Below are 27427 nucleotides of genomic sequence, written 5' to 3'. Positions count from 1 at the left end.
GCCTCTGTATGTGCTGACAACATTGCTGGGGCTATACAGGGCGGTATGAGTACATTTGTCTCATCTTCTACCAAACTTTCACTTTACAATCATGGTTTGATCGGTCCTGCTCTCTTCCATGTAGGGAGAGAGATTGGGAGTGATAAGTTATGAAACTATTTCCTTTTCCTGTTACCCACTCCTCTTTTATTACTTCTCGGAATCATTGTAAGGTTATTCTTCGTAAGGCCACGCGGAATTAAAAAAAAAAAAAGACCGCTGACCTGAATAACTTTTCTTCTAGTAAATCCTTCTGGTCCTTAACCAAAAACATCTGTAATAACTTCTGTATTCCCTCTTTTCCCCCTCTCTTCCGACCTGATAACACTATAGCCAACTCTCTCCCCGATAAAGCCAATCTCCTTGGCACCCTATTCTCCTCTAACTCCACCTTAGACGATTTTAACTCTATCCCTCCTACCCCTACTCCTCCAACTGAACCTATACACTTTCTTATAATCTCCATTGGTAGGGTTACTGGTGTGATATCCAGGTTGGATGTGAGTAAGGCGCATAGACCGGACGGAAAACCCCCTCGAGTTCTGAAGAAGTGTGCTGGAATTCTGGCCCTGTGTTTGCTCGCCTCTTTCGCCATTGCCTCAAAACCCAAACTTTGCCTTCTTCTTGGAAGCATGCCTTGGTTCAGCCCATCCCGAAGAAGGGTGACCATTGTCCCATTGCCCTAACTTCATCCCTCTCTAAGATTATCGAAACTATCTTAAACTCTCATTTTTTCCGTCACCTTGAACGCTTCTCTCTTTTGTCGGACCACCCTGTATCTTTCGACAGGCAAGACCTATTGGTGATCTGCTCCACTGGCCTTCCTGAGGACCCACTCCTTCTCACAGGTCCGGGAAGGGGGTCAGTGGAAATTGGCCTCCTGTTTCTTATCAAGATACCTGTCTCACCAGGTGTGAGACAAACCCTGCGTAGCAATAGGTCTCACCCCCCGACCTACAGACAGCACGCTTGAAAAAATAAATTGATGTAGATTAAATTAAGGAAAAATAAATTCAAATGGTCTTTCGCATGCTCTCTGCTTCCCTTACACCAGGGGTTCTCAAACTTTTCTCAACTAAGGACCCCTTATATGAGAGAAAATAAACCGAGGACCCCCTCACATATGTCCCCCAAAAATAATTTTATATTAGGCCTATTTTTCACACTTCTATATAGGTTATGTGGACAAACAAAGAAAAATCAAAAGAAATGTATTAGATATATCTGCGCACAATTTCAGAATATTAACACTCAGGGAAAGCTGTGAATCACACAAACAGTAGCCAAAAAGTAACTTTAACCCCATCCCCAAGTGGCACCTTTCATAGTATCAAAACTCAAAAGAAGAATTCAAATAAATAAGTACATTCCAAAAATAGGAGGAACAAAACAGCATCCTTCATCCAATACACATGTACTGAGTAGTCCCTCTCTACCACAGTGACGACAGTTATGTTGGTTGGTAGGCAAGTGGATAGATGAGGCTTATCACATTTCTTTGCAAGTGAACACACACATAACAAGCAAAATCAATAAATGCAACATATCCCCACCACGGAAATAGCATCAGAGAGCCACATAAATTTAATCTCTCTCTCTCACACACACCAATATCAAATGTTTCTTTATCATTATTAATGCGAGATGTTGGCCTGTCTCTCAGTGCACAACTTCTCTATCCTTGGAGGGATGGACAAGAGGCATACTCGTGGGTCATTCTCCACATGCATCCGAGCCCTGAACTTGGTCTTCATGGTTGTCAGAGCTGAGAAAGATGCCTCGCAGAGGTACGTAGTTGGAAAAGGGAGCAAGATCTTCATTGTAGTAGCAACAAGTTCAGGATACTCCTGTTGAATAGAAGGCCATAAGGTCTACATGCACACCTTGACGGAACCGGGTCCTCTGGGTCCCATCTCATGACAGCTCCAGCAGCTCTTCCTCTGCCTTTCCACTGAGAGCCACGCGCTGATGAATGGGCAACAAATGGACCACGAACCCAGTCCCAGGCATCGGTGTCATCATCAGTGAAGTACGAACTGAAATGTTCATTCAGTGCAGTGTGGTGACAACGGATCGAATTTCTCACCAACTCGACTGATAGTTTGTTTGTGTCCAAAAACTCCATGAGTTGTGGGAACATGTCAGTGACCCATTCAAGACCCGCATTCTCCAGATCTCAGTTTTCTCCCTGAAGACCTTGATTTCATCGCTGACCTCCAGGATAGAGGCATAGCCTCCTTGCGTGGATAAATTGAGTTCGTTCAGTATGTTGAACACTTCGGCAAGATAGGAGAGCTGAGCTATCCAATCTGGTTCAGACAAAAGCGCTACGGTGGTGGGCTTGGCATCTTTCAGAAACTCACACAGCTCGGTGCGCAGTTCAAACACCCGCTGTAAGACTTTCCCACGGGAGAGCCAACGAACCTTAGAGTGGAACAGTAGTGTGTCATGTCCTGCACACATTTTATTACACAGCTGCGCGAACAGCCGAGACTGTAGTAGCCTTGACTTCACATAGTTAACCACAAACACAACAGTACTAAGAACAGAGTGCAGGTCAGGGGCCATATCTTTGGAGGCGAGAGCCTGCCTATGCAGCAAGCAGTGCGTGGCTATAATCTGCGGATTGAGCGCCTTTATTCTCGCAACCACCCCACTCTTGCGGCCAGTCATAACAGCTGCACCATCGGTGCAGACAGCAACGCAGTTCTCCCATTTCATCTTTGTTTCTCTCATGAAAGTATCAAGTATATTGAATATTTCCTCATCTGTTGCTCGCACAGTCACCTTTTTACAAAAGAAAAAATCCTCAAAAATATGTCCATTCCATGGGTACCGAACGAGTTCAATGAGCTGGGCGGAATTTGACAAGTAGGTGGACTCGTTGAGATGAATTGAAAAATGACAGGTTTGCAATCTTGCCACAAGTTGCGATTTTATGTCACAGGACATGTCTTCAATCCTACTTCTTACTGTGTCGGTTGAGAGAGATACAGATTTAAGTTGACTTGCGGCCTCTTTCCCGATCATCACCTCACACATCTCCACCACAGCAGGGAGCATCAACTCCTCCCAGATCGTGTGGGACTTCTTGCTTTTGGCTACCCTCTGTCCTGTCAGATAGGAGGCCCGCTGTGCCTTCTGGGGAATGATGGTGAGACTTGTCATCTTAGTTTGTTGTCGGCAGTACACCTCTCTCTTACGCTCAAAAATGGACCTGCTTTTCTGAGCACAATCCTGATGTTTCGTATTTCGATGTCTCCTCAGTTTAGCAAGCTTCATAACATCGTTTAAAAGCACCTGCATGCAGATGACACACTTCGGTCTCCTGTCCCTGTTTTTAATGAAGCCGAATTCAATATAACTATTGTCATATTTTCTGACTTTTCCTGACGAATTTGATGGTTCTTCAGGTTTACTTGTATCGTTGTACAAACTTGTCCATGATGACAGCTAACTACCTAGGGACAATACCGGGCTGTCCGCTGCTGTCACTGTGAGTCACTGTTGTTACTACCAGGCACGCGACTAGGAGCACATGACGGAATTTTCTGAAACGATATATATATATATATATATATATATATATATATATATATATATATATATATATATATATATATATATATATATATATATATATATATATATATATATATATATATATATATATAGGACTAAAAATGAAGTATATATATGTACCTCGCGTTTCATACCAGCTGGATTCGGTAAAATGCTACTGACACCACATAAGAGGCACGGGCAGTTTCCCAATGAGGTTCACGGCGCCATCAGCTCGATGAACAGGATTTGTGTGAAATATAACAGAGTCTAGAATTGCTTTTAGTGTCCTTGTGGCCGAGCCGGTAAGCGTTCCCTAGCCCCACCCAGTAGGTCGAGGGTTCGATTCCTTGCTGGTGAGGTCGTTGATTATATATATATATATATATATATATATATATTGTTATGCCGTCTCTTAATTTACTTTAATATCCAGGTTCTAGGCGTAACCAAACAAAAAAAGTGAAGAAAAATTAAAAGGGAATAAAAATAAATAAAGTAAACCTTTAAGAATTTAATTAAATTAAGTACTAACACAATAAAGAGCCTCGTAGGCTGTCACAACAAATTGATTCACTCTCGAAACCTTTAAGACACAAATGATACTAAACATCGAAACATCAAAAGAATAAAAATACAGCATATATATATATATATATATATATATATATATATATATATATATATATATATATATATATATATATATATATATATATATATATATATATATATATATATATTCTTAAAATTTGGTGTATAAATATGCGAATTATTGGGACCAGGTATGGGAAGGTTAAACAAACTTGGTTAAAGTTGCCATAAAAGACTGTGGATGCAAACAAATGACATATAAAATAAACATAATATCGTGAGCAGTAGCTTGCTGTGAATAATAATGAAACTGACATAATACTACACCATTACTACACCTCACCTTCCTCCAACCCTCCACATTCCCTCCTCAGGGCCTGCCATGAAAGTGTGTGTCCAACTTCACTTAACAGATTAGACTGATGTTTCATGTTTAATTTGCATATCAAATGGTAAAACAACACAAAGTTATTATTAGTAGTGCAATGCAACCTTTTCAGCATTTGCAACAGAATGAAAACAACAAACACAGTAAACTTAGTGCTAATATAGACAACATGGATCAGTTATAGCATACCCAACAAGGAAGTCTATCCAGTCTGGTCAGTTTGTTAAAAAAACAAAAAACAAAAACAAGGAAAATGGCAATTTATAGTACCTATACACCATGATGCATACAAATATTGTCAATAATTAAAGAATAAGTCATAGTCCAAGGCATTTGTTCATTTCAAACCATATAAAAAAATATCCTGCAAATTGGAATCGCCAAATCTCTCACAAACGTTAAAAGCACTATTTCTCAAACTTTTCGCGGACCCCCTAGCTAAGTGCCACGGACCCCACTTTGATGTAAGGCTTACATTATAGCACCCTCCTTCCTGTGGAATATAGCAATTGCACTAGCGAAGATCACCTCACTAAAATAGGGGTTTTGAAGCTTGCTGAAAAGTCTATTTTTGGTGAGTGAGCGAAGCTAGTGCACGCACTTATCCCTCCCTTCATTCGGCTCCTTTCCCCTGCTATTCCTGATGTAGGTTTTGGAAAGTAATAACCACCTATATCTAACTCGGGTATGCCAGGCAAGGCACAGGCAGTAAGGAGCTCTTCTGCACAGGTACCCATTCTCTCACGTTTACAGTTTTCTTCAAGCTAGTAGCAAACTATACTGATATAGTAGTGTTAATATTGGCCTTGTCACCATCTTCAAAGCCCCTGTTATGTTGTCATATTGTAAGGGCGGGGATTTTCTTCCTCCCTTATATTCTTATTTCATGCTTCTTTTTGTCTTATTTCCTTAAATTGCTCTGTCTACTTATTTCATTTCAAAGTTACTTCAACACCTCAGACCTTTGGTAGCATGGCGAGGGTAGGGCACATGGGTACTGTAATTCTGGTATCAAGTCATTGGGCAGAAATAACGGTGAATACTGGGAGAAAAGTTACCCCTAATATACTCTAAGAAATGGTTTATTAATATGAAACTAAATTAGGGTAAAAGATGTCATTAACATACAACTCCAAGGTTCAACTCCTTGGCTTTACTCATCTGCAGTTCCACTTAGATACTCTTGCTTCTACAACATTACTGGTGGTACATTACATTAACATACAGCTACAAGGATCAACTCCTTCACTAGACTTGTTGGCAGTACATATGGAGGATGCTCTCACAACACATAACACGTGATTACTGATACTAACAATTTACATGGGTTCGCTACCCAACATGGGATAATTATTTCCAGTTAATTATCCCCAAACATATACAACAAACACTGTAGACCATATAACTGTACGGAGGGTCCCAGGGTAGAACACTGGCGTCTCAACAAATGACGATCGCTGTTATGATCGGTTGTAGTCTGACACGTGGCGAGAGTCAGGGGTCTATTTCACAAAACTGGAGCAGTTCAATCCTGCCAAATCAGTGCCATCGTCCACTACAGCTCACTGTTAGGTATCCACCGACCAGGACAGCCGGTGGGGTGTTCAAAATAACCCACACACTGGATCTGAGAAATTGGAGATCGTCAAGGAAGGCTGATGATGACTCAATCACAAACAATCTGTCGTGTAGCAACAAACAGAAGACATTTTTACTTTATAATAATTCTTACACTGGGTAAATGACAATTTCACTGTTACAACATGAACACAGATATTCACATAATTGACTAAGTCAAACTGAATGACTATATCGGCGGGGAACCTACATACCTGAGATAAATTGCAAAAGCGTCAAGGGAGGGCTTTCTCCCTTCATGTGCGGGTTTATATACGCCGTGAGTTGCTACTCACGCAATGACAGACATTACATTCAAATCAACTGTTACACATTCAAGGATGACCCTCAGTTGACACTGGTCTGGCGAATTACTTAAGTTAATTTACATAAACTAATTCGAGATTGAAATTGCCAGTAAAAGTGGAATATACGTATTGACAACTGTGTTCCCCAAATAGGCGGGACTTACTGAGAGGGAAAAGGCGTTTCCTCCTAGGGATAACTCACCAGTTATGGTTTTGCGGGCGTGAAGTATAATATGAATCAACAGTTTCAAACAGACCAGCCGTCATTGTGACCATGACAATATCAGGGGCTTTTCCTCACAGAAGCCAGACGCCTTATCAACCCTAATGACACATTACCTGCCCAAAGCTCACTCGCATTCCTCCTTAGAATATCAAATAAATTTCTAGAAAACTAAGGGAAAGTTAAGTCCATATGATGCCTCCCCCGGCACCCGCCCTCCTAATTAGTTGTTTGGTTGGTTGGGCTTTAGACCTATCATCTGCCATGGTAATTAAGGCGGTCAACGACAAGCAACATCCACCAAACTCAACATCATCTTCAGGTGTTAAGGATAATTCTAGGACTACATATACTCTCACTATACATGTGGGCATTGACTTGCACCCTCCTACCTGACCCAGGTCCGTCATCCATAGCTCTCTTGTCATCAATACTTCCCCACCCGCTTGTGACCCGTCATGTAGAGAGGCCTTGAGCTCTCGGGTATGGTAATTGGAGGGTTGGAGGATTTACTTTGACCGTGACTGTATAATGTGGAACAGTTAGTAAATAAGGAGAAGACTCATAATCAAAATAACACGTATAGAGGTATTACTGCTAATAGTCCTTTCTCATTAATCTTCGCCAGCTGAACAACACACATTGTCTTTGGCGAGAGATGCTTTAGGAGCTGTGATGGAAAGAGCATCACATAGTGACTGTTCTGTCTCTCTGCTCACAGACGGCAGTATCTCGGACTTCACTGTAGTCTCGGTGAGCGGATACTTTTGCCTGTCTTGGTAAATTCGTAATAAATATTATTCCCAGATAATTCTTTCGTATAATGGACTACCGTCTACTTCCTTATCGACAAGAATGACATTACATCATTCCTCTCAAATATCCTTTCTTACATCTTACACAGGAGTTGAGTCAGCTGATGGCCCCCCGGGGTGTGGGGATATTCGAGATGGCAATGAATGGCCAGGACACTAACATGACCCAGGCGCAGCTCTCCCGGGTGGTCGACGAGGCTCAGCGGGTAGGTCACTCTCACATTACTATTGTGGTGGGTAGGTTACTCTCACATTACTAATCAGGCGGGTAGGTAAGTTTTACACTGCTGCTGAGGTGGGTAGGTCACTCTCACATTACTAATAAGGCGGGTAGGTCACTCTCACATTACTACTGAGGCGGGTATATCACTCTCGCATTACTACTGAGGCGGGTAGGTCAGTTTCACATTACTGCTGAGGCGGGTAGGTCACTCTCACATTACTACTGAGGCGGGTAGGTCACTCTCACATTACTACTGAGGCGAGTAGGTCACTCTCACATTACTACTAAGGCCGGTACGCCAGTTTCACGAAACTGCAGAGGCGAGTAGGTCACTCTCACATTACTACTAAGGCGGGTAGGTCACTCTCACATTACTACTGAGGCGGTTAGGCCAGATTCACATTACTGCTCAGGCGAGTAGGTCACTCTGACGTTACTACTAAGGCGGGTAGGTCAGTTTCACGAAACTGCAGAGGCGAGTAGGTCACTCTCACATTACTAATGAGGCGGGTAGGTCACTCTCACATTACTACTGAGGCGGGTAGGTCAGTTTCACACTACTGTTGAGGCGAGTAGGTCACTCTCACATTACTGATGAGGTGGGTAGGTCAGTTTCATATTACTGCTGAGGCAAGTAGGTCACTCTCACATTACTGATGAGGTGGGTAGGTCAGTTTCATATTACTGCTGAGACAGGTAGGTTACTCTCACATTGCTACTGAGGCGGGTAGGTTATTTTCACATTACTGATGAGGTAGGTAGGTCAGTTTTACATTACTGCTGAGGCGGGTAGGTCACTCTCACAATACTACTGAGGCGGGTAGGTTTTTCTTATATTACTACTGAGGCGGGTAGGTCAGTTTCACATTACTGCTGAGGCGGGTAGGTCAGTTTCACATTACTGCTGAGGGAGGCGGGTAGGTCAATCTCACATTACTACTAAGGCGGGTAGGTCTTTCACATTACTGATGAGGTGGGTAGGTCATTCTCGCATTACTACTGAGGCGGGTAGGTCACTCTCTCATAACTACTGAGGCGGGTAGGTTACTCTCACATTACTGCTGAGGCGGGTAGGTCAGTTTCACATTACTGCTGAGGGAGGCGGGTAGGTCAATCTCACATTACTACTAAGGCGGGTAGGTCTTTCACATTACTGATGAGGTGGGTAGGTCATTCTCGCATTACTACTGAGGCGGGTAGGTCACTCTCTCATAACTTCTACCATGTTTGCATCACCAGCTGCGGCAGGTGTCATGGTGCGTGACGGTGGTGGTGGTGAGCGACGACCCTGCCTTCCTCGCAGCCTTCGCCGAGTGGTCCCTCAAGGGACGCCTCCTAGTGTGGTCGACGAGGCTCCTCGTCGTCACCAGCCTACCCCTCCCGGAGCTCCACCACCTACACAAAATGATGTCCAGCAGGAACGCTATGTTGCTCATTGTGGATGATACCTCAGTATCGCTTAGGTAATCGTTAGTTGACATATAGCTGCATGTGCTTTGGTTTACCTGACACAATAAGACATTACAGTTGTAATTTGAATCGTCCTGCTAGTAAATCTATCGTTTATTTTCCAATTCAGTACCAAGGTTCTTATAACCATGCGCTAAGGACCATACTGGCCAATTTATTAAGTGGATTTAAACTCAAATTTTATCAGGGATCGTATACAGATCAGAGAACACTCCACTGATCAATCAGTAAGAGTATCGTCCTCATATCTAAGGGATGGCGACCACTCGAAACGCTCCCGGGTTGTTTTTTACCAATTCTCCAAGGCTTTGTATCTCTCTGGGGACCCAGATTTTAATTTCATTCACCCATCCTGATCTCTGCCTCCTCCAGACCCTCAACTTTGCCCATTATTATTTCTGTTATTATCTCCCCATCTTTAATTACATGACCAAGGTATCTGATTTTTACATTTCCGTATAGTTCAAGTATTTTTCTTGAATTCTCTGCTAATCTTAGCACATCTCCATTTGTTTTCCTGTCACTGTAGTTTATTCTTAGCATTCGCCTATAGCACCACATTTCAAAGGTTCCGTTCTCCTTCTGGTGTCTGCTTGTGATCCATACATCAGTCATTGTCATAAAAAGCCTTTCAGCTTCCTCTTGTCTCAATTTGATGTTGATGTCCCTTTTCACAGGTCTTTTAGATTATTATATGTTGTTTTTGCTTGCCGTATTTTTGTTTTGATTTCTTCCGCACATCTACTAACACAGCAAATGAAACTTCCCAAATACAAAACAAAATCCACTTGTTTAAGTTCTGTTGCCTACCGTAAATTTTATTTAAGATCAATTTTCAATTTGTAAACTTCCATTACATTAGACTTTACAGCATTATCTCTTAAACTTAATTTTTCCACCAATCTGTTAACCAGTTTACGTAATGCCTCTTCACTATCTGTGATATGAGCAATATCATCTACATAACGTTTTATTTGATATTATTTTCCCATTAAATTTCAGAATAAAGAATATCATTAATACTTGTAATAAAAAAACAATAAATTAGTAAAAAAAAAAAAAAAAATTTTAAATAATGTTTGTTATAGCATTCACAATATTATAGGTAAAACCGTTCGTTATAGGAATATTCGTAGTAGGATCCGTTCGTTATAGCATACCCCACTACGAATATTCCTATAACGAATGGTTTTACCTATAATATTGAGAATGCTATAACGAACATTATTTAAAAATTTTTTTTTTTTTTTACTAATTTATTGTTTTTTTATTACAAGCATTAATGATATTCTTTATTTCAGGGGTTTAGATGCATATGTATGCACTTTTTACAATTTTTACAATTTTATATTATATTTTTCAGTGTTAAGTGGTTGTATTTGGGGGCCTGGAACGGATTAATCCTATAACGAACGAATGCTATAACGAACACGGTTCTAGAACCAATTGGATTCGTTATAGCAACGGTTGATATAAAACACAACCTTGTACTGCTTCCTGTCTAATTTGGAATTAATAATTAAGTTCATTATTTACTAACACTACAGCCTCCTGTTGTCAGTAAAGATTCCTTAAGATTTTAATATCTCCTTCATTAATTCCTATTTTTTCTCCAGGTTTGTTGTGGTTTACCTTATCAAAAGGTTTTTAAAAATCAACAAAGCAGACGTACAAAATTATTTTGACCTCTCAATCCCTTCACTCAAAATTTTTAAACCAAATATAGCTTCTCTAGTTACCTTTCTAAACCCATTTTGCTATTCAGATAATTCAGTTTCTAGTCTACTAAAAATCATGTTTTATAGAATTATAAAATTATGCAGGTATAACTTTAAAAGCTTATTGCTCTAAACTGGGTGCACTCTAAGGCTCCTGGCTTTTTAGATAATAATACAAATACTTGTATTGATTTTTTTTAAATCACTGGGTGAGGTCTCCTTCGAAGTATATAGAATTACATATTTTATTTAAACATTTTAGCCAATTCTTGTCCATTGTTTTATAAATTCTGCTGGAAACTGATCAACCCTACAAGCTTTATCATTTTTCATTTTGTTCACAGCTGCCTCAACTTTTGTTTCCAGAATTGCCATTTAGATTTCTATTTAATTCTAATTTTCGTTTCTTACCTACACTCTATCCTTATCATTGTATAGTTCTACGTACTCATCCCATCTCTCGTTTACCTCTGCCTCAAACAGTATCTTATTGTCTTCTCTTATAATAGTCCTACCCTATTCATTTAATTTTCTCTCATTCATTTGTTTAACTTTTATGTGCATTTCCCTATAATTATGCCAGCTGTCATCAACTTCATTCTCTTTTCATTTCATTTCTTCGTCTACTTATTTTCTTTAAAATTTCATGTCATCCACTACTTTAAGCCTCGTTCCTCATATCATTCACATGTCCTATAAGTTTTTCCCCAGTCTCTAACACTACTTCTTTGTAATTATTAAATTGTTGTCCTGTTTCTTGTTCATCTAAGTCACCATCTAGTAATGCTGAAAACATATTTCCGGTTTCAATTTCATATTCTATCCCTGCCCCTGTTTTGTGTTTAACTTAATCCAATTTGATTTTGTTCACTGATACTGATACAATATTAAATGGGCTTCAACAACTAAAACATTAACGCATGTGTTCTAGATTAATTCTACATTAAACAGCAACAATTAAGATAAATACTATACACAAAAATGGTTCAAGTATAAAGTTCCTTGCAGTGCGACGCATGTTGGACAAAACATGTTAAAATTGAGGGTCAGAATTACCGAACACCGGGGTCACTCAATTAGAAGCAAGTGAATTGTTGTCTACACCGGTATACTTATCTAACAGAGACCATAACCAGGTATGCTATCACCTTTTACGTTAATTAGAATTCACAATCTTTATGACTTCCTCCAATGACACGATGACATCATTCGCTCCTCATGTACAAACCCTAAACAGTCCTAGAGACCCACGACTCCTCCACTTTTTCTTTGTTTTTTAATTATATGGTACATTGTCCGAGAGGATACAGCGCTCTCCGCCTCTCCTTAACATGGTTCGATCCCTGAGTTTCCCAGGTAAAAATGGGTGCCTAACAATAAGAGTTGGAGAAGTAAAGGTAGTCGAGTGCATTATCGGTTAAGCTGCCTCCTTGCGTGCCCAATGTCTTATAAACAGTGTGCTGTATCTACCCTGTCCCTAACAGGCATTCATAGATCCATTTTCGCTATCAAATTACTGTACGAGCTCATCGATATATGTTCTTCTTTAACCTTAGCTTTTGAGGATGTGCTACTGCTTGTAATTTTGCTGTTTGTTACTTGCATGAATTTTACAAATCAATATTTTTATGGTTTAGTCTTTAGTTTTAGCATTTTACGTTTTAAATATGTCTGAATTTTAAATAAACATAAGAATATAAGAAAATAAGGAGTCTGCAATAGGCCGGTTGGTCTGTGCATGAACATAAGAAAATAAGGAGTCTGCAATAGGCCGGTTGGCCTGTGCATGGCAGCTCCTGTCGAGAGTTACTACCACTCTCTATCATCCATGAATCTATCTAGCCTCCTTTTGAAACTTTCCAGAGTTCCCGCACTTACTACAAAGTTGCTAAGCTTGTTCCACTCGTCCACCACCCTATTTGTGAACCAGTTTCTTCCTATCTCCCTCCTAAACCTAAACTTATCCAACTTGAATCCGTTGCTCCGAGTCCTATCCTGCTCGGATATTATAAGAACTTTATCTATATCCCCTTTATTGTTTCCTTTCACCCACTTAAATACTTCTATCATATCTCCCCGCACTCTTCGTCTTTCTAGGGAATGCAAGTTAAGTTTCTTTAACCTATCCTGATATGGAAGGTTTCAAAGTCCCGGAATCATTTTTATCATTCTTCGCTGCACCGACTCTAGTGAATTTATATCCATTCTATAATAGGGGCACCAGAACTGAACCGCATAATCGAGGTGCGGCCTAACTAGCGCAAGATATAGTTGCAATAAGACCTCTGCACTCTTGTTATTTACACTTCTAGATATACAACCCAATACTCTGTTTGCCTTATTTCGAATATTAACGCACTGTCTTCTAGGCCGTAGGTTAGGGCTTACAAGTACCCCTAGGTCTCTTTCACAAGTCGACTTCTCTAGGTTGATGTTGTTTAGGCTGTATACATTATAAGTATTTGTTCTTCCAATATTAAGTACGCTGCACATGCTGGTGTTGAATTTCATTTGCCATTTTTCAGACCACCCCTGCAGTTTTTTCGATCCTCCTGTAATGCATTTGCATCCTGCCCTGAATTAATTTGCCGCCCTATTTTGGTGTCATCCGCAAACTTGCTTATGTCACTACCACTCTCTATCATCCATGAATCTATCTAGCCTCCTTTTTAAACTTTCCAGAGTTCCAGCACTTACTACAAAGTTGCTAAGCTTGTTCCACTCGTCCACCACCATATTTGTGAACCAGTTCCTTCCAAGCTCCCTCCTAAACCTAAACTTACACAACTTAATTCGTTGTCCCGAGTCCTATCCTGCTCGAATATTATAAGAACTTTATCTATATCGCCTTTATTGATTCCTTTCACCCACTTAAATACTTCTATCATATCTCTCCGCATTCTTCGTCTTTCTAGGGAATGCAAGCTTAGTTTCTTTTACCTATCCTGATACAGAAGGTTTCTAAGTCCCGGAATCATTTTCGTCATTCTTCGCTGCACCGACTCTAGTGAATTGATATCCATTCTATAATAAGGGCATCAGAACTGAACCGCATAATCGAGGTGTGGCCTAACTTAGCGCAAGACATAGTTGCAATAAGACCTCTGCAATCTTATTACTTACACTTCTAGATATAAAACCCAATACTCTGTTTGCCTTTGTATTATGTTTCATGTATTTTAAGCTTAAAGATAAAGAAAAGTATTTTCGAAACGTTACCAAATTATTATACTGCTCTTTACTACTATTATTTATCTTGTGTATTTCCTTCCTCAAGTATATATATATATATATATATATATATATATATCTTGATAAAATCACACGGGAAGATGGAAACAACGGAGTACCTTAGCTTTCGTCTTTATTCAAGACATCTTCAGAGGCAACTGGATTACATGGACAGAGAGGCGCTTAAATATACAGGGTGACCTAAAAACATGAGGTCAGGTCATAATGATGACATCCACTAATCCCCACACCAACACACACGTAGAGGAGCTAAGGAGAAGGGTGATGACGTGACTAGACAGGTCAGGTCAGAGAAAAGGGACCCACAAAATAACTATCATACATCAAGATCAAAGGTTTTCAAAGCATTTTTAACCTTGGGCCACTGACAAATAAATTTATGTAACATATTATCAGTTTTGAACTGACCATCACTAAGGTTTATTGATTTTAATTCCTTAATCAAACTAGCTTCAACCAGAAGTCTTTCTGTGACACAAGATGATTTGAATACTTCTAAGCTTTTTTCCCAAGCAATGGGGTGATTATTATTCTTAACATGAACGAACAAGGCACTGCTTTCAGATGCAGTTCTGATATTATACTTATGCTGTTTGATTCTGAGCTGCAGTGTTTTTCCTGTCTGACCTACATAATTACAATTACATTTGCTACATGGAATACAATAAACACTTCCATTTACATTCAAACTTGGGCTATTCCTTATTAACATATTGGTAATGGTTGAGTCATACTTGAAAACAACATTAATATTTAGAAGCTTGAGGGACCGAACTAACGGGACAAATTCATCACGATAGGGCAGAGTCAAAATATTCTTAAGTGTAGGAACTTGTCTGGTTTGAGAGGAATGAAAGGATTTTTTAGCCCTTTTAAAGCAACGATCAACAAACACAGAAGGGTACCCCAGTTTCTGTGCAATAGAACGAATGTGTTTAAATTCATCGTCAATAAATTCAGAGCCACGTTTTCATTGTGGATTTACATGAAATATATATATATATATATATATATATATATATATATATATATATATATATATATATATATATATATATATATATATATATATATATATATATATATACATCTTGATAAAATCACACAGGAAAAGGGAAACAGCGGAGCACCTTAGCTTTCGTCTTTATTCAAGTCATCTTCAGAGGCAACTGGATTACATGGACAGAGAGAGGCTTAAATATACAGGGTGACCTTAAAACCATGAGGTCAGGTCATAATGATGTCATCCACTAATCCCCACACCAACACACACGTAGAGGAGCTTAAGAAAAGGGGGGTGACGTGACTAGTCAGGTCAGGTCAAAAATAAGGGACCCACAAAATAACTATCAAACATTTAGATCAAAGGTTTTCAAAGCATTTTTAACCTTGGGCCACTGACAAATAAATTTATGTAACATATTATCAGTTTTGAACTGACCATCACTAAGGTTTATTGATTTTAATTCCTTAATCAAACTAGCTTCAACCAGAAGTCTTTCTGTGACACAAGATGATGTAAATACTTCTAAGCTTTTTCCCAAGCAATGGGATGATAATTATTCCTAACATGAACGAACAAGGCACTGCTTTCAGATGCTGTTCTGATATTATACTTATGTTGTTTGATTCTGAGCTGCCTCTGAAGATGTCTTGAATAAAGACGAAAGCTAAGGTGCTCCGCTGTTTCCCTTTTCCCGTGTGATTTTATCAAGATTTATCTTATCCACGTTTTCATTGTGGATCTACATGAAATATGTATATATATATATATATATATATATATATATATATATATATATATATATATATATATATATATATATTATTATTATTTTTTCTCATTAGCCCAATAAAGCACGCGGACTACTACATACAATCAACACCTCAACCCGCCAGGATTCGAACCCACGGCCCACGACCCCATGACTGTGACCGGGGAACGCTAACCGATGGACCACCAGGATACGAAAAGCAGTCCTAGACTTTGTTATATTTCACACAAAGCCTGTTCAATGAGCTTATGGCGCCGTGAACCTCTAATAGGGACTACCCATATCACGTAGGTGGTCAGAGTAACGTTTTACCAAATCCGGCTTCGAAACACGAGGATAAGCTCGATGAACAGACTTTGTGTGAAATATAACAAAGTCTAGGACTGCTTTTTAATATCCTGGTGGTCCAGCGATTAGCGTTCCCCGGTCACAGTCATAGACTCGTGGGCTATGGGTTCGAATCCTGGCGGGTTGAGGTATTGATTGTATGTAGAAGTCTGCGTGCTTTATTGGGCAAATGAAATATATATGGATCCTCGTGTTTCGAAGCCGGATTTGGTAAAATGTTACCACCTACGTGATACTGGTAGTCCCCATTAGAGGTTCACGGCGCCATAAGCTTGTTGAACAGGCTTTGTGTGAAATATAACAAAGTCTAGGACTACTTTTAGTATCCTGGTGGTCCAGTGGTTAGCGTTCCCCGGTCACATTCATAGGCTTGTGGGCCGTGGGTTCGAATCCTGGCGAAAAGGGATAAGGGAAACAACGGAGCACCTTAGCTTTCGTCTTTATTCAAGACATCTTCAGAGGCAACTGGATTACATGGACAGAGAGAGGCTTAAATATACAGGGTGACCTTATTAAACATGAGGTCAGGTCACAATGATGTCATCAACTAATCCCCACACCAACACACACGTAGAGGAGCTAGTCAGGTCAGGTCAGGGCAAAAATGAGGGACCCACTAATAACTATCCTACATCTAGCTCTAAGGTTTAAATGCAGTTTTAACCTTGGGCCAGTGACAAATAAATTTATGTAACATAATATCAGTTTTGAACTGACCATCACCAAGGCTTAATGATTTTAATTCCTTAATCAAACTAGCTTCAACCAGAAGTCTTTCTGTGACACAAGATGATTTGAATACTTTTAAGCTTTTTTCCCAAGCAATGGGATGATTATTATTCCTAACATGAACGAACAAGGCACTGCTTTCAGATGCAGTTCTGATATTGTACTTATGTTGTTTGATTCTGAGTTGCAATGTTTTTTCTGTCTGTCCTACATAAATGCAATTACATTTGCTACATGGAATACAATAAACACTTCCATTTACATTCAAACTTGGGCTATTTTTTATTAACATATTGGTAATAGTTGAGTCATACTTGAAAACAACATTAATATTTAGTAATTTAAGGGACTGAACTAACGGGACAAATTCATTGCTATAGGGCAGAGTCAAAATATTGATAAGTCTAGGAATTTGCCTGGTTTGAGTTAAATGAAAGGATTATTTAGCCCTTTTAAAACAATGATCAACAAACACAGAAGGGTACCCAAGTTTTTGTGGAATGGAACGAATGTGTTTCAATTCTTCATCAATAAAGTCACAAATATGCAAACATCTCAAAAACATTACAGAAAAAACTGACATTTTGGTAGACTCCAGGTGATTCGATAAAAAATGTATGAAACTGTCTACCTGTGTGACAGACAGGAAAAACATTGCATCTCAAAATCAAACAACATAAGTACAATATCAGAACATATATATATATATATATATATATATATATATATATATATATATATATATATATATATATATATATATATATATATATATATAATCTGCAGGATCAATGTGTACTTGCATCTGCCATACAGTTCTCCAGGAGCTAGCGCTTTAAGAATTGCCTCCTGGACGCCAGACCAGCACCTTGTCCTAACAACACCTCTCCCGCTTTTCCCCGACAAATTTTCCAAGTAAGTACTTAGAATGTTTTGGTAAGCAATACCGGAATCAGGCTCTCCATCGTCCATCTAACTGTCCATAGTTGGAAGCGTTCCAAGTATACGGTTATTACACTGTGTAGAGGAACGTCACTTGAGTTTAAAGTGTAATATATATTCAGTAACTACAAATTTTACTACCAATCATCACAAATATTAAATTTAAAGTTAATTTTGTTGTCAATAGTTTAAATATTATTAGTAGTGTATTGCTTGGGGGGTACAGTTTGTTATATGGTATATCAGTTAACCTCTTGCTTAAATGAGTTCCTTATTAATGATCACAAATGATCTATTCAAGAGTAAAAACATCGATAAGTGTACAAGTAATTTCAACATGGTAAAAAGATGATTGGATTGTAGTGTTGCCGCCACATGATCTTACTACGGCCTGGGTGTATATGGGGGCACATTTACGTCGCCATGGGACTGAAACCGTGGATTACCCTGTTTACCGATTTCCTATAGTTCGGTCCTAGTCATTCGGTCGTTGCTAACATTGATGTATTACACATATTACAGGGTTCGTTTATCTGTTTACCTCCTTTATTATTTTATCTGATCGGAAACAGGATATATTTACTGCTTCAAGCCCATGTATTCGGCCCTGCCTAGGGCGCTGCCATGCCACATCTCATACCCGAGCCCACTGACACTACCAGGCTGTGGTAGTTTACATTCATGTGGAGGCAACTGCACCTTAACTTACAGATAGCAGAACTACATTTTCTACTGAATTAATTTATGGTCTGATCCTTCTCTCTACACCAGGTTCTTTAACACGGCCACACTAAAGGTGGCAGTGATATTAATGTCTCACCACAAAATTATAATGAAGGACGATCCTGAGGCACCGGAGAGCAAGAGGATTTTATACACTGGGGCCATTGCCAACGTTGTAGACTATCTTTCCAAGGCCTTAAATTTTTCGTAAGTTGAAGAGGTGTTGACCTATTTGCCACAGATTTCACATATCATAAGGTTCTTTGTTTTCTTTCTTTCCTTCAATATAGTAATATATTGTTGACAATTGATAATAACTGATTGTCAGTTTCAAAATTATTAATCATCAGATACAATTACGTGATGCCTCTTGACGGAACTTTTGGTACGAAAGGCAACGACGGGACTTGGACCGGCATGCTGGGTTTGGTGAGCAGGGAGGTAAGTGTAGTTAGGCGCTGAGATGTATTACTAACAGCGATGTTACAGCACCCTGGTGATACAATATGCATATCTACTTCCTGTTTCCGAGGATTCAATATCAAGATAGCTTACTTTTGACTGTTATAAGTGAACTAAAATTTCACTCTTCTTTACCGTTCAATGTTCCTGGAATTAATATGTGGGAAGCCAGAACACATCGCCCCTCACAATAGTAATGATAAGAATATTCTAACAGGGCGATAAACTCAGCTTGAACTAAACGATAATGTCTGTTTACTTCCTAATATGTCGTACCTTTGCTAACTCGCATACACCATCTGTAATCCAATAACTGAAGTGACTAATTAGTATTTTCTGTATGTTCTTGGACTTTGTAGGAAGCAGACATAGCTGTGGGCCCATTCAGTTTAACATTCACTCGATCTGAGGCGGTGGACTTCACATGGCCATTGTATTACGACAACACCAAGATTTTAGCTGGTTTAGGGAGGCCGGAGGTGAACCCATGGGGCTTCCTATTGCCCCTCGCGCCGCTGGTGTGGACGTTTATCCTGATAGCACTACTACTGCTGCCTGCATTGATGGTGATGTGTTCTTCATATCTCTTTCCCAAGACACACACTCTCTATGTGTGGCTGACTGACGCTTATGAGTTCATTCGCGTATTATTACAAGAGTGTGAGTTGAGTATAATTCAAAATTAATTCCCTTATTTCTTTTTCGGATCTATATAAATAAATTAGATTAGGGCATGCTTTGTTTATTTCCAGAAGTGTAAGAAATTTTAAGTATAATATTTTCTTGTTAAGATAAAGATTTATAGATAAAAAATCTTTGACAGGTAAAATATTCAATATAATTTTCTTTTAGATTCTTAGTTACCCTTACTTTATCACTTCCGATGGTTTATGTAAACTAAAGTTGCAATGGGTGCGAGACAGCAACCCTTAGAACAGGAGGCGAATATTGCTAGAGTTATGCAGTGTAATATTGATTTCATGCACATGTAGAAGATGGGAGAAACCACAAGAAGAAATAGCAATATATATGAGGAAGTGTGAGGAAGTGTGCTAAGGTTTGGTTAAATAATTGTTATTCCTGATCACCTTGATAATTTCTTGTTTTATTCTTTTAACCAGGTATTTCGATCCCGAGCGACTGGTGGTGGTGGCAGCGGGTGGTGTTGGCGGTGTGGATGTTGATGACGCTGGTGTTAACACGGAGCTATGCCGGCAACCTCATGTCCCTCCTGGCCGTGAGACACATTCCTCAACCTTTCCAGTCTCTCCGGGAAGTTATTGACGATCCTTCAACAATTATGATATGGCAGAAAAATTCGATCAATGCAGAGTATCTCCGTGTACGTCATCATATAGAATGCTTTCATAATTTCGATGTTGTCTTGAAATAGTGTTCTGCCCTCTACATGTTGAAGATAAAAGGCTTTGGTTGTTATAATGAAATACCGTGCTTCCACAGCCAAGGTCTTAAACACAGAACACAAGTATCTACATCAAACATCAGGTTTAACAAACTAGGAAAGAAAATATAACTTACTGAGCTTGCCCACCTTATGTATAATGTCATGCTTCTCAGTGGGAGATTACATAATGTTAAAAAAGATAAACAATAATAGAATTGAGTGCTTTTTAAGTCATGTCAAAAGGTAGGTTAAAGAATTAAAGCAGTAAAAAAAAACTATAATTAGGCAGTAACAACAGATATGGATTACTGAGAATACTGTTAAAGCCGAAGACAATTTCTTAAAATATTTCACAAAATAAAAATTTCCCAACATAGTAGCATATTTCAGTATACAATGTTTACTTGGTTTTATTTTGTAATTTTTAAATTCACTTGTAATAACACTTTCCTAAATATAACATTATCTTTACTCATCCAGACAGTGAAATCTGGCATTATCCGTGAAGTGGCGGACTTGGAGGCTGAGGAACGAGTGATGTACAGCACACACAAGGAGTACAAGAAGGTGGTGAACACATTGATAAGGAACGGCCGACACGTCCTCGTCGATGTTTACATAAACCTTAGGAATCTGATGGCGGAGGACTTCACGACTTCAGGTCTTTATTCTCAATAAAACTTTATATATATATATATATATATATATATATATATATATATATATATATATATATATATATATATATATATATATATATATATATATATATATATATATATATATACTTCATTTTTAGTCGATAAAACACACGTACTTTGAACATATTATCAACTACCTCACCAGCCAGGACTCGAACCCTCGACCTACTGCGTGGGACTAGGGCACTTTATGGTCGGTAACGTTCCCTAGTCCCACGCAGTAGGTCGAGGGATCGAGTCCTGGCTGGTGAGGTAGTTGATTATATATATATATATATATATATATATATATATATATATATATATATATATATATATATATATATATATATATATATATATATATATATATATATATATAAATGATGCATTTGTCTATCCTCTTCCCCAATTTATATATTCATAAGTCATATGAAATAACTCTTTAAATAATTTATAAGATAACAGTATTTTAAAATCTAAAACATATGTATTGTATGGCAGGTCAGTGCGATTTCTACACGTCAAGAGAGGGCTACCTACATTTTTCTTCAGGTATCATAAGCCAGAAAGACAACCCTATCGTACCTGCTTTGCATAAAAGGTGATAATAAATAATATTCAATGAATAACAAAGTTACTTTGGTGGTCATAAAAGTCTGTGAAAGTAAATATGTATATGGAAGTGGTTACAAATGTGTAAATGTGTTCTAAGTGTTTAATTAACCTCTCTTAACTTAGTGTGTTTACATTTTGAATGATACTATACAGTATTTTATGTTACTTACTCTTTTACTATAACCGAATGTTAATTAACTTAATGTAAAATACCTTTTATTAAGAATGGTATTCCCTGTTCTCACTACGTAGGGTCTTGGCACTGACAGAGTCCGGTCTCTTCATGCAGTGGTTCAGGACAAACATCCCCAACTCTACAACGTGTCTCAGTCCACCAAAGAAGATCACCGTCCGTACCTCTCTCTCCTTAGCAAATTTATGGGTAAGGTAATAATTACGCATTGCTAATAAACAGTCAGTTTGATTCAATGCGAATACTCTTCTAATTTATCGAACTAATTTATATTGAGCAATATATTAAATTACTATTTTTACTAAACTTGTGACATCTTATAATGTAGAACATTAACTCATAATCAGACACTTACGACGTAAACCTTTATATCTCAGGGAATGTTCGTGGTTCTGGCTGGCGGGTGCGGTCTCAGTCTCCTGGTGCTGTGTGTGGAGATGCGCTGTTCTCGTATTCTGTAGTAGTGAGCATAAATGTATAGAGGTTCTAATTAAGACGGCGAGTTAAAGTTTAACCAGGGTGTTTTCCAGGTTCCTTGAGTCATGAATAATCATTCTCGAAGGAGGGGGAAAAATCCCTTGGGTTCCCCAGACCTTCCCAACCCAAGGCCCCCGGACACCCCAGGAGAAAGAAACAGTCACAACTTTCTTAGTGTTTTTTTCTCAACATATGATCTCTTTATGAATAGGTATTGCAAACAAAATGGATATTATGTCATAGAGAATGTGTTCCATCGTGGCTGTTGTGTTGAAGGTTTTAGCCGAATTTCTATTATGGGCGATTTCTCAATACTTTACCTTGAAAAAATGTGTTTCCGCATCAAAATGAAATGAAATGGCATCGTTGTGGTCCAATGTTTTCAAATAAAATATCAAAATAGGGCTTTACGTGGTGGCGAAAAGAGAGATTCGCGAATTTCAGAAACTGGCTGCAAAAAACTGGTTCGACCTGATGAATACTTAACCATTCCTCAACTATCTGTCAGGCTGAATGCTTCACGTCAAGCATGTTCAAGGATAACTTAATATACACAAGATATTTTTGCCGATAAAATCTCAAAGGAAGAAGAATGGGCAAGAATGGTGGCCTATATGCTCAAAGACCAAGAGGAGAAGAACAAAGACCCTTTCAGCACATGGTCTGCTGATCATGGTTCCCAGGGTAGTGAAGTTGTTCTTTCCCTTGGTGGACTGTTCCCTGCATTAAAACAACCATCGAACGATCGAGCAATTATCCTACAGTACATGCCATACAATTGATTATCATGAGTACAGTCTACCTAAACCCTGAGCAGGTGCCTATCGTCACGGGAGTCCAGCCAGTCTACTCATCCATGAAAAAGCTTCAATAGTCTTACCTTTAAATAGCCAGTAACATGATTGTAATGTTAGGATGATTCCACTTGGAAAAGTAGGTCCTGAATCTCCGGGTGACCTCTTGCATTACAAGGATCACGATAGTCATCAGACATTGCCGAAGCCGGAATAGCAACCGTGAACGACCTATGCCCTACTTAAAGCCACACAATTATCAAAATTAAGGTATTCCCTTCGGGTGAAAAATTATGTCGGCCTGACAAAGCTTTTCCAAGAAGCTCATGAAGAATCCAGATTTTTCGATGGTCAAATGGGCCGCTTCCATGGCATCATCTTCAGACAATCCTGTTGAATTTTATTTGATACCAAAGTGAAACCAACTTTTGTCTATACTTGTAGAATTTGCAGTCCCTTGTCCTCATGTTTCTTCCATCATCATGAGGGAAACAACCGAAAGACCGAGTTCCTCACTGATGTCCGAAGCCTTGTTGACGTCATTCTAAGCCGGGGAAATCCTTTTCTACTAGATGGAGAAGATCTTGTGAGCTTGGATGGAAAGCTCAGTACCGATAAGGATTCAGTCTGTATCTTTGAAAAGCAAGGCCGAGACCAGTACGATAGCTTTGTGAAAGATGTTATCATCGAGAGGAAGAAATCATATGAGGACCCCATTACGAAGAACTTTTCCTATTTTTTCTGATCTATAGCTCGACCATGACGCAACCCAAAGAAACTCCAGTTGCTCAAAGCCTCCAACTCAGTCTTCAGCCAAATGTATATTGCAACAAGTACTCACGAAGATAATCTCGACGTATTCTTCTCCCATGAGGTTCATGCCTTTATCCCGTCTATGGCCGAGAGTGAAGAAGTGATGTAGCATTCGTAGAAGTTGGATATCACTGACTAGCTCGAGAAGATCAGTGAATCGTGGAATTATCTTAAATTTGCAATGGACCAGTTCCGGCAAACGATCGTCTTGTTGAGGAGTACTCATCCACACATTGATTCTTCGCGGTGATGCTTCATAGAAAATAGATAATCTCCTACCAATCACATTTCAGGACGATATCATTATGCCAAATTCTAAAAGAGATATGCTTGGACTCACCATTTCCTCTAAAATATCATGGAAGCCACACATCCACAACAGCTGCCTCCCGAAGCTGGGAATGATGTACAGATGCCGTAGCTACTTGACACAAGAGCAGTTGCTTCAAGTTTATAAGGGATCATTTGTCATAAATTGGAGTACTGATCTCATGTCTGGGGTGGCTCTTCTTCTGTTCACCCATAAGCTCATGATCTCTCTTCCATTTCTCTTCGACGCAATACTGCTTCACTTTCTCTTTTACAGGTAATTTAACGGGAAATGTTCCTTGTATTTGGCATCCTGTGTACCGCCGGCAAGGCCGTGGGCTTGTAACACTCGTCTTGCCCGCTGTGCCCACCGACTCTGTGTGGATCGGTAAAACTAGAATAACCCGTTATAATACATCCTTCTTTCCTCACATAGCTAAACTGAGAAATGCTCTGCCTTCTTCTGTGTTTCCATACTCTCATAATCTGTCTCACTTCAAAAAGCTGGTTTCCGGCATCTTCGTGGAGTAGATTAATATATTCTTTTTCTCTTCTATTTTAAATTTCTTTTTCCTCTTATTTTTTCGCCCCCCAGGCCCCGTTGTGGGTCGATGATCTGTAGCCGGGTGGCTATTCCCCGTAAAAAAATTTAATCTTTGAAGATTACAAAGATTCGTATTTCAAGAAATACATTAAAGCTGAGAAGGAAGGTCTACAGTCTACAAATTGTTTGGGACTCGTATAGAGATGAATCTATCAAAGATGAAACCAGGTCAACACGAGACACAGGAGTGCATCTCAAAGTTAGCCTGAAGGTAAAAATACTCAAAAAGTGGTCCGGATTCCTGCGAGACAGCAAAATCAAAGCCGGGCTCTTTTAATTCCTTGGAGATGAACCCAACGAGATCCAATTATCTCCGGATGATCTCTGCATCCCCAGCCCGTATGGGAAGACAGTTAAGCGTTGGGGGACTAGGCTAAGACATGGATGGACAGTTCTGCCAAGAGGAAGCAGACACACGACTCGCACTGCAGGTCATTCGTACTCTAACAACAGGCCATTCAAATATCTTGGTGAGGATTTCCAACTCTGATGTTGTGATCATCCTTATCTACCATTTCTCTCTCTTTGAAGCCACAACTGTCGCCAACTGCTAAGTTTCTGTCAGCTACGGCTCACGGAGGCATCGTTGAATTGTGAGCAACAGGGATATTGCAGAAGCCTTAGGTCAAAAACTAAGCCGTGCCCATCCCCTCTTTGTTACACTCACTGTTTGTTATTCAACATCTCTATTGAAAGTCCTTTCAAAAGGCCTTTGCTCCAAGGCCTTGAAGAAGTGCCCAGACGATGTCATTGAGACCATGGCTTCCTTCCAGCCCTATGACGAGTTGACCTAGAAAGTCAGCTCTTCAAATCTCTTGAGCAATTCATCATTCATGTTTATGTAGGTGTGAAGTCGGCGAATCACCTAAGTTAGAACGTGGAAATGATTTCATCGTCCCAGAACGCTCTGTACCACCACTGTCAAAAGGGTATATCCCCATGATCCACTAGTTTGCGAATCAGACCCTTGTCTTCACGGTTCGAAAAATGTTAAAGGGAGACTGATTTCACAATCGCTTACAAATTAACAAATTGCAGTGGTGTGCCAGGAGCTAGTAAAGTGTGGGTGTCAAAAACCATGCAGTCGAGCTTGAAGCTACAAGAATGGGCTTCCTTGCACAGCCATCTACAAATGCCTGTGGAAAACTTCCCAATTTCAAATATTGAACAATGAATTCTGCAGCAAATAAACTGAAATCAATAGAGAATAAAAAAAATATATACTGTATATAAAATATACAACACCGGCCAAACCCCATCCAAAGTTGGAACTTGCCTGATCGAAGCTATTATATATTTCTACCGCTTTTGAATAGTAATTAATAAAATAACTGTCTGAATTGTTTTAATTTTTAATTAATCTGTTCTGCATATATTTTAGTCCTTTTAATCATGCTACCGACCATGCCACAAAGACACGTCTTTGTGGCATGGTCGGTAGCGTTCCCTGGTCCCACATAGTAGGTCGAGGGTTCGAGTCCTGGCTGGTGATGTCGTTGATTATATGTTCAAAGTCGGCGTGTTATATGGACTAAAAATGAAGTATAAATGGTACCTCGTGTTTCATACCAGCTGGATTGGGTAAAATGCTACTGACATCCACCTAAATGGCAGGGTCAGTTCCCAATGGGAGGTTCACGGCCTATCAGCTCGATGGACAGGCTTTGTGTGAAATATATATATATATATATATATATATATATATATATATATATATATATGAGTATGTTTGTGTAAAACCCTATTTTGATGTTGCTTTAAGAGAACGTTACCTCAGAGATAGCATTTTCTTTAATTTTCATGAGGAAAAACAGTTTTTGAAGGAAAAGCATGGGAAAATGGCCACCAAAATAGAAATTCGGCTCAAACGTCAATACTGCAAATATGTATGAAAATATCATCTATTACTATCTATCCATCTTTCTAGGACCTATCCATAGAGGCGTCATATGTCCAAATCAAACAAACGATAAGAAAGTTATGACAGTTTCTTTCTGCATCACCTGGGGAATCCAAGGGGCCACCTGGGGACCCGATTGATTTTTCTTCTTTTTGCCCAAGGAACCTGAATTACAATTAAGGTGTTCATGCCTCCCTACTATAGACTTGAACCATCACCACAAGTGACCCACGACGCCATCATAAACCTTGAACTGTATGCTGCAGCTTTTATTAAATACAAACCATACATTGATACTACACACTAATTTCTTAATTTGTTTTTTCTTTTTCAATATATATATATATATATATATATATATATATATATATATATATATATATATATATATATATATATATATATATATATATATATATTTAAATGTCGTATTTTTTATTTTTTTAT

General features: G+C 39.0%; 2 protein-coding genes across 2 annotated transcripts; one reads left to right on the top strand and one right to left on the bottom strand.

Moving 5' to 3' along the window:
- Positions 1-1673: 1673 nt before the first annotated feature.
- On the bottom strand, positions 1674-3207 carry LOC121873926 (SCAN domain-containing protein 3-like). Its single transcript, XM_042377805.1, has 2 exons — positions 2200-3207; positions 1674-1886 (listed from the first exon to the last, which is right to left on the bottom strand). The coding sequence occupies exons 1-2, from the start codon at positions 3205-3207 to the stop codon at positions 1674-1676; spliced, it is 1221 nt and encodes a 406-aa protein (XP_042233739.1).
- Positions 3208-19088: 15881 nt separating this feature from the next.
- LOC121873925 (probable glutamate receptor) lies at positions 19089-22608 on the top strand. Its single transcript, XM_042377804.1, has 6 exons — positions 19089-19166; positions 19547-19847; positions 20309-20529; positions 21073-21253; positions 22160-22272; positions 22461-22608. The coding sequence occupies exons 1-6, from the start codon at positions 19089-19091 to the stop codon at positions 22542-22544; spliced, it is 978 nt and encodes a 325-aa protein (XP_042233738.1). The 3' UTR covers positions 22545-22608.
- Positions 22609-27427: the final 4819 nt, after the last annotated feature.

The sequence above is a fragment of the Homarus americanus genome, unplaced genomic scaffold (genome assembly GCF_018991925.1).
Source record: "Homarus americanus isolate GMGI-L3 unplaced genomic scaffold, GMGI_Hamer_2.0 scaffold25827, whole genome shotgun sequence".
Classification (NCBI taxonomy): Eukaryota; Metazoa; Arthropoda; class Malacostraca; order Decapoda; family Nephropidae; genus Homarus; species Homarus americanus.
This window is presented reverse-complemented; position numbering and strand designations above follow the sequence as displayed.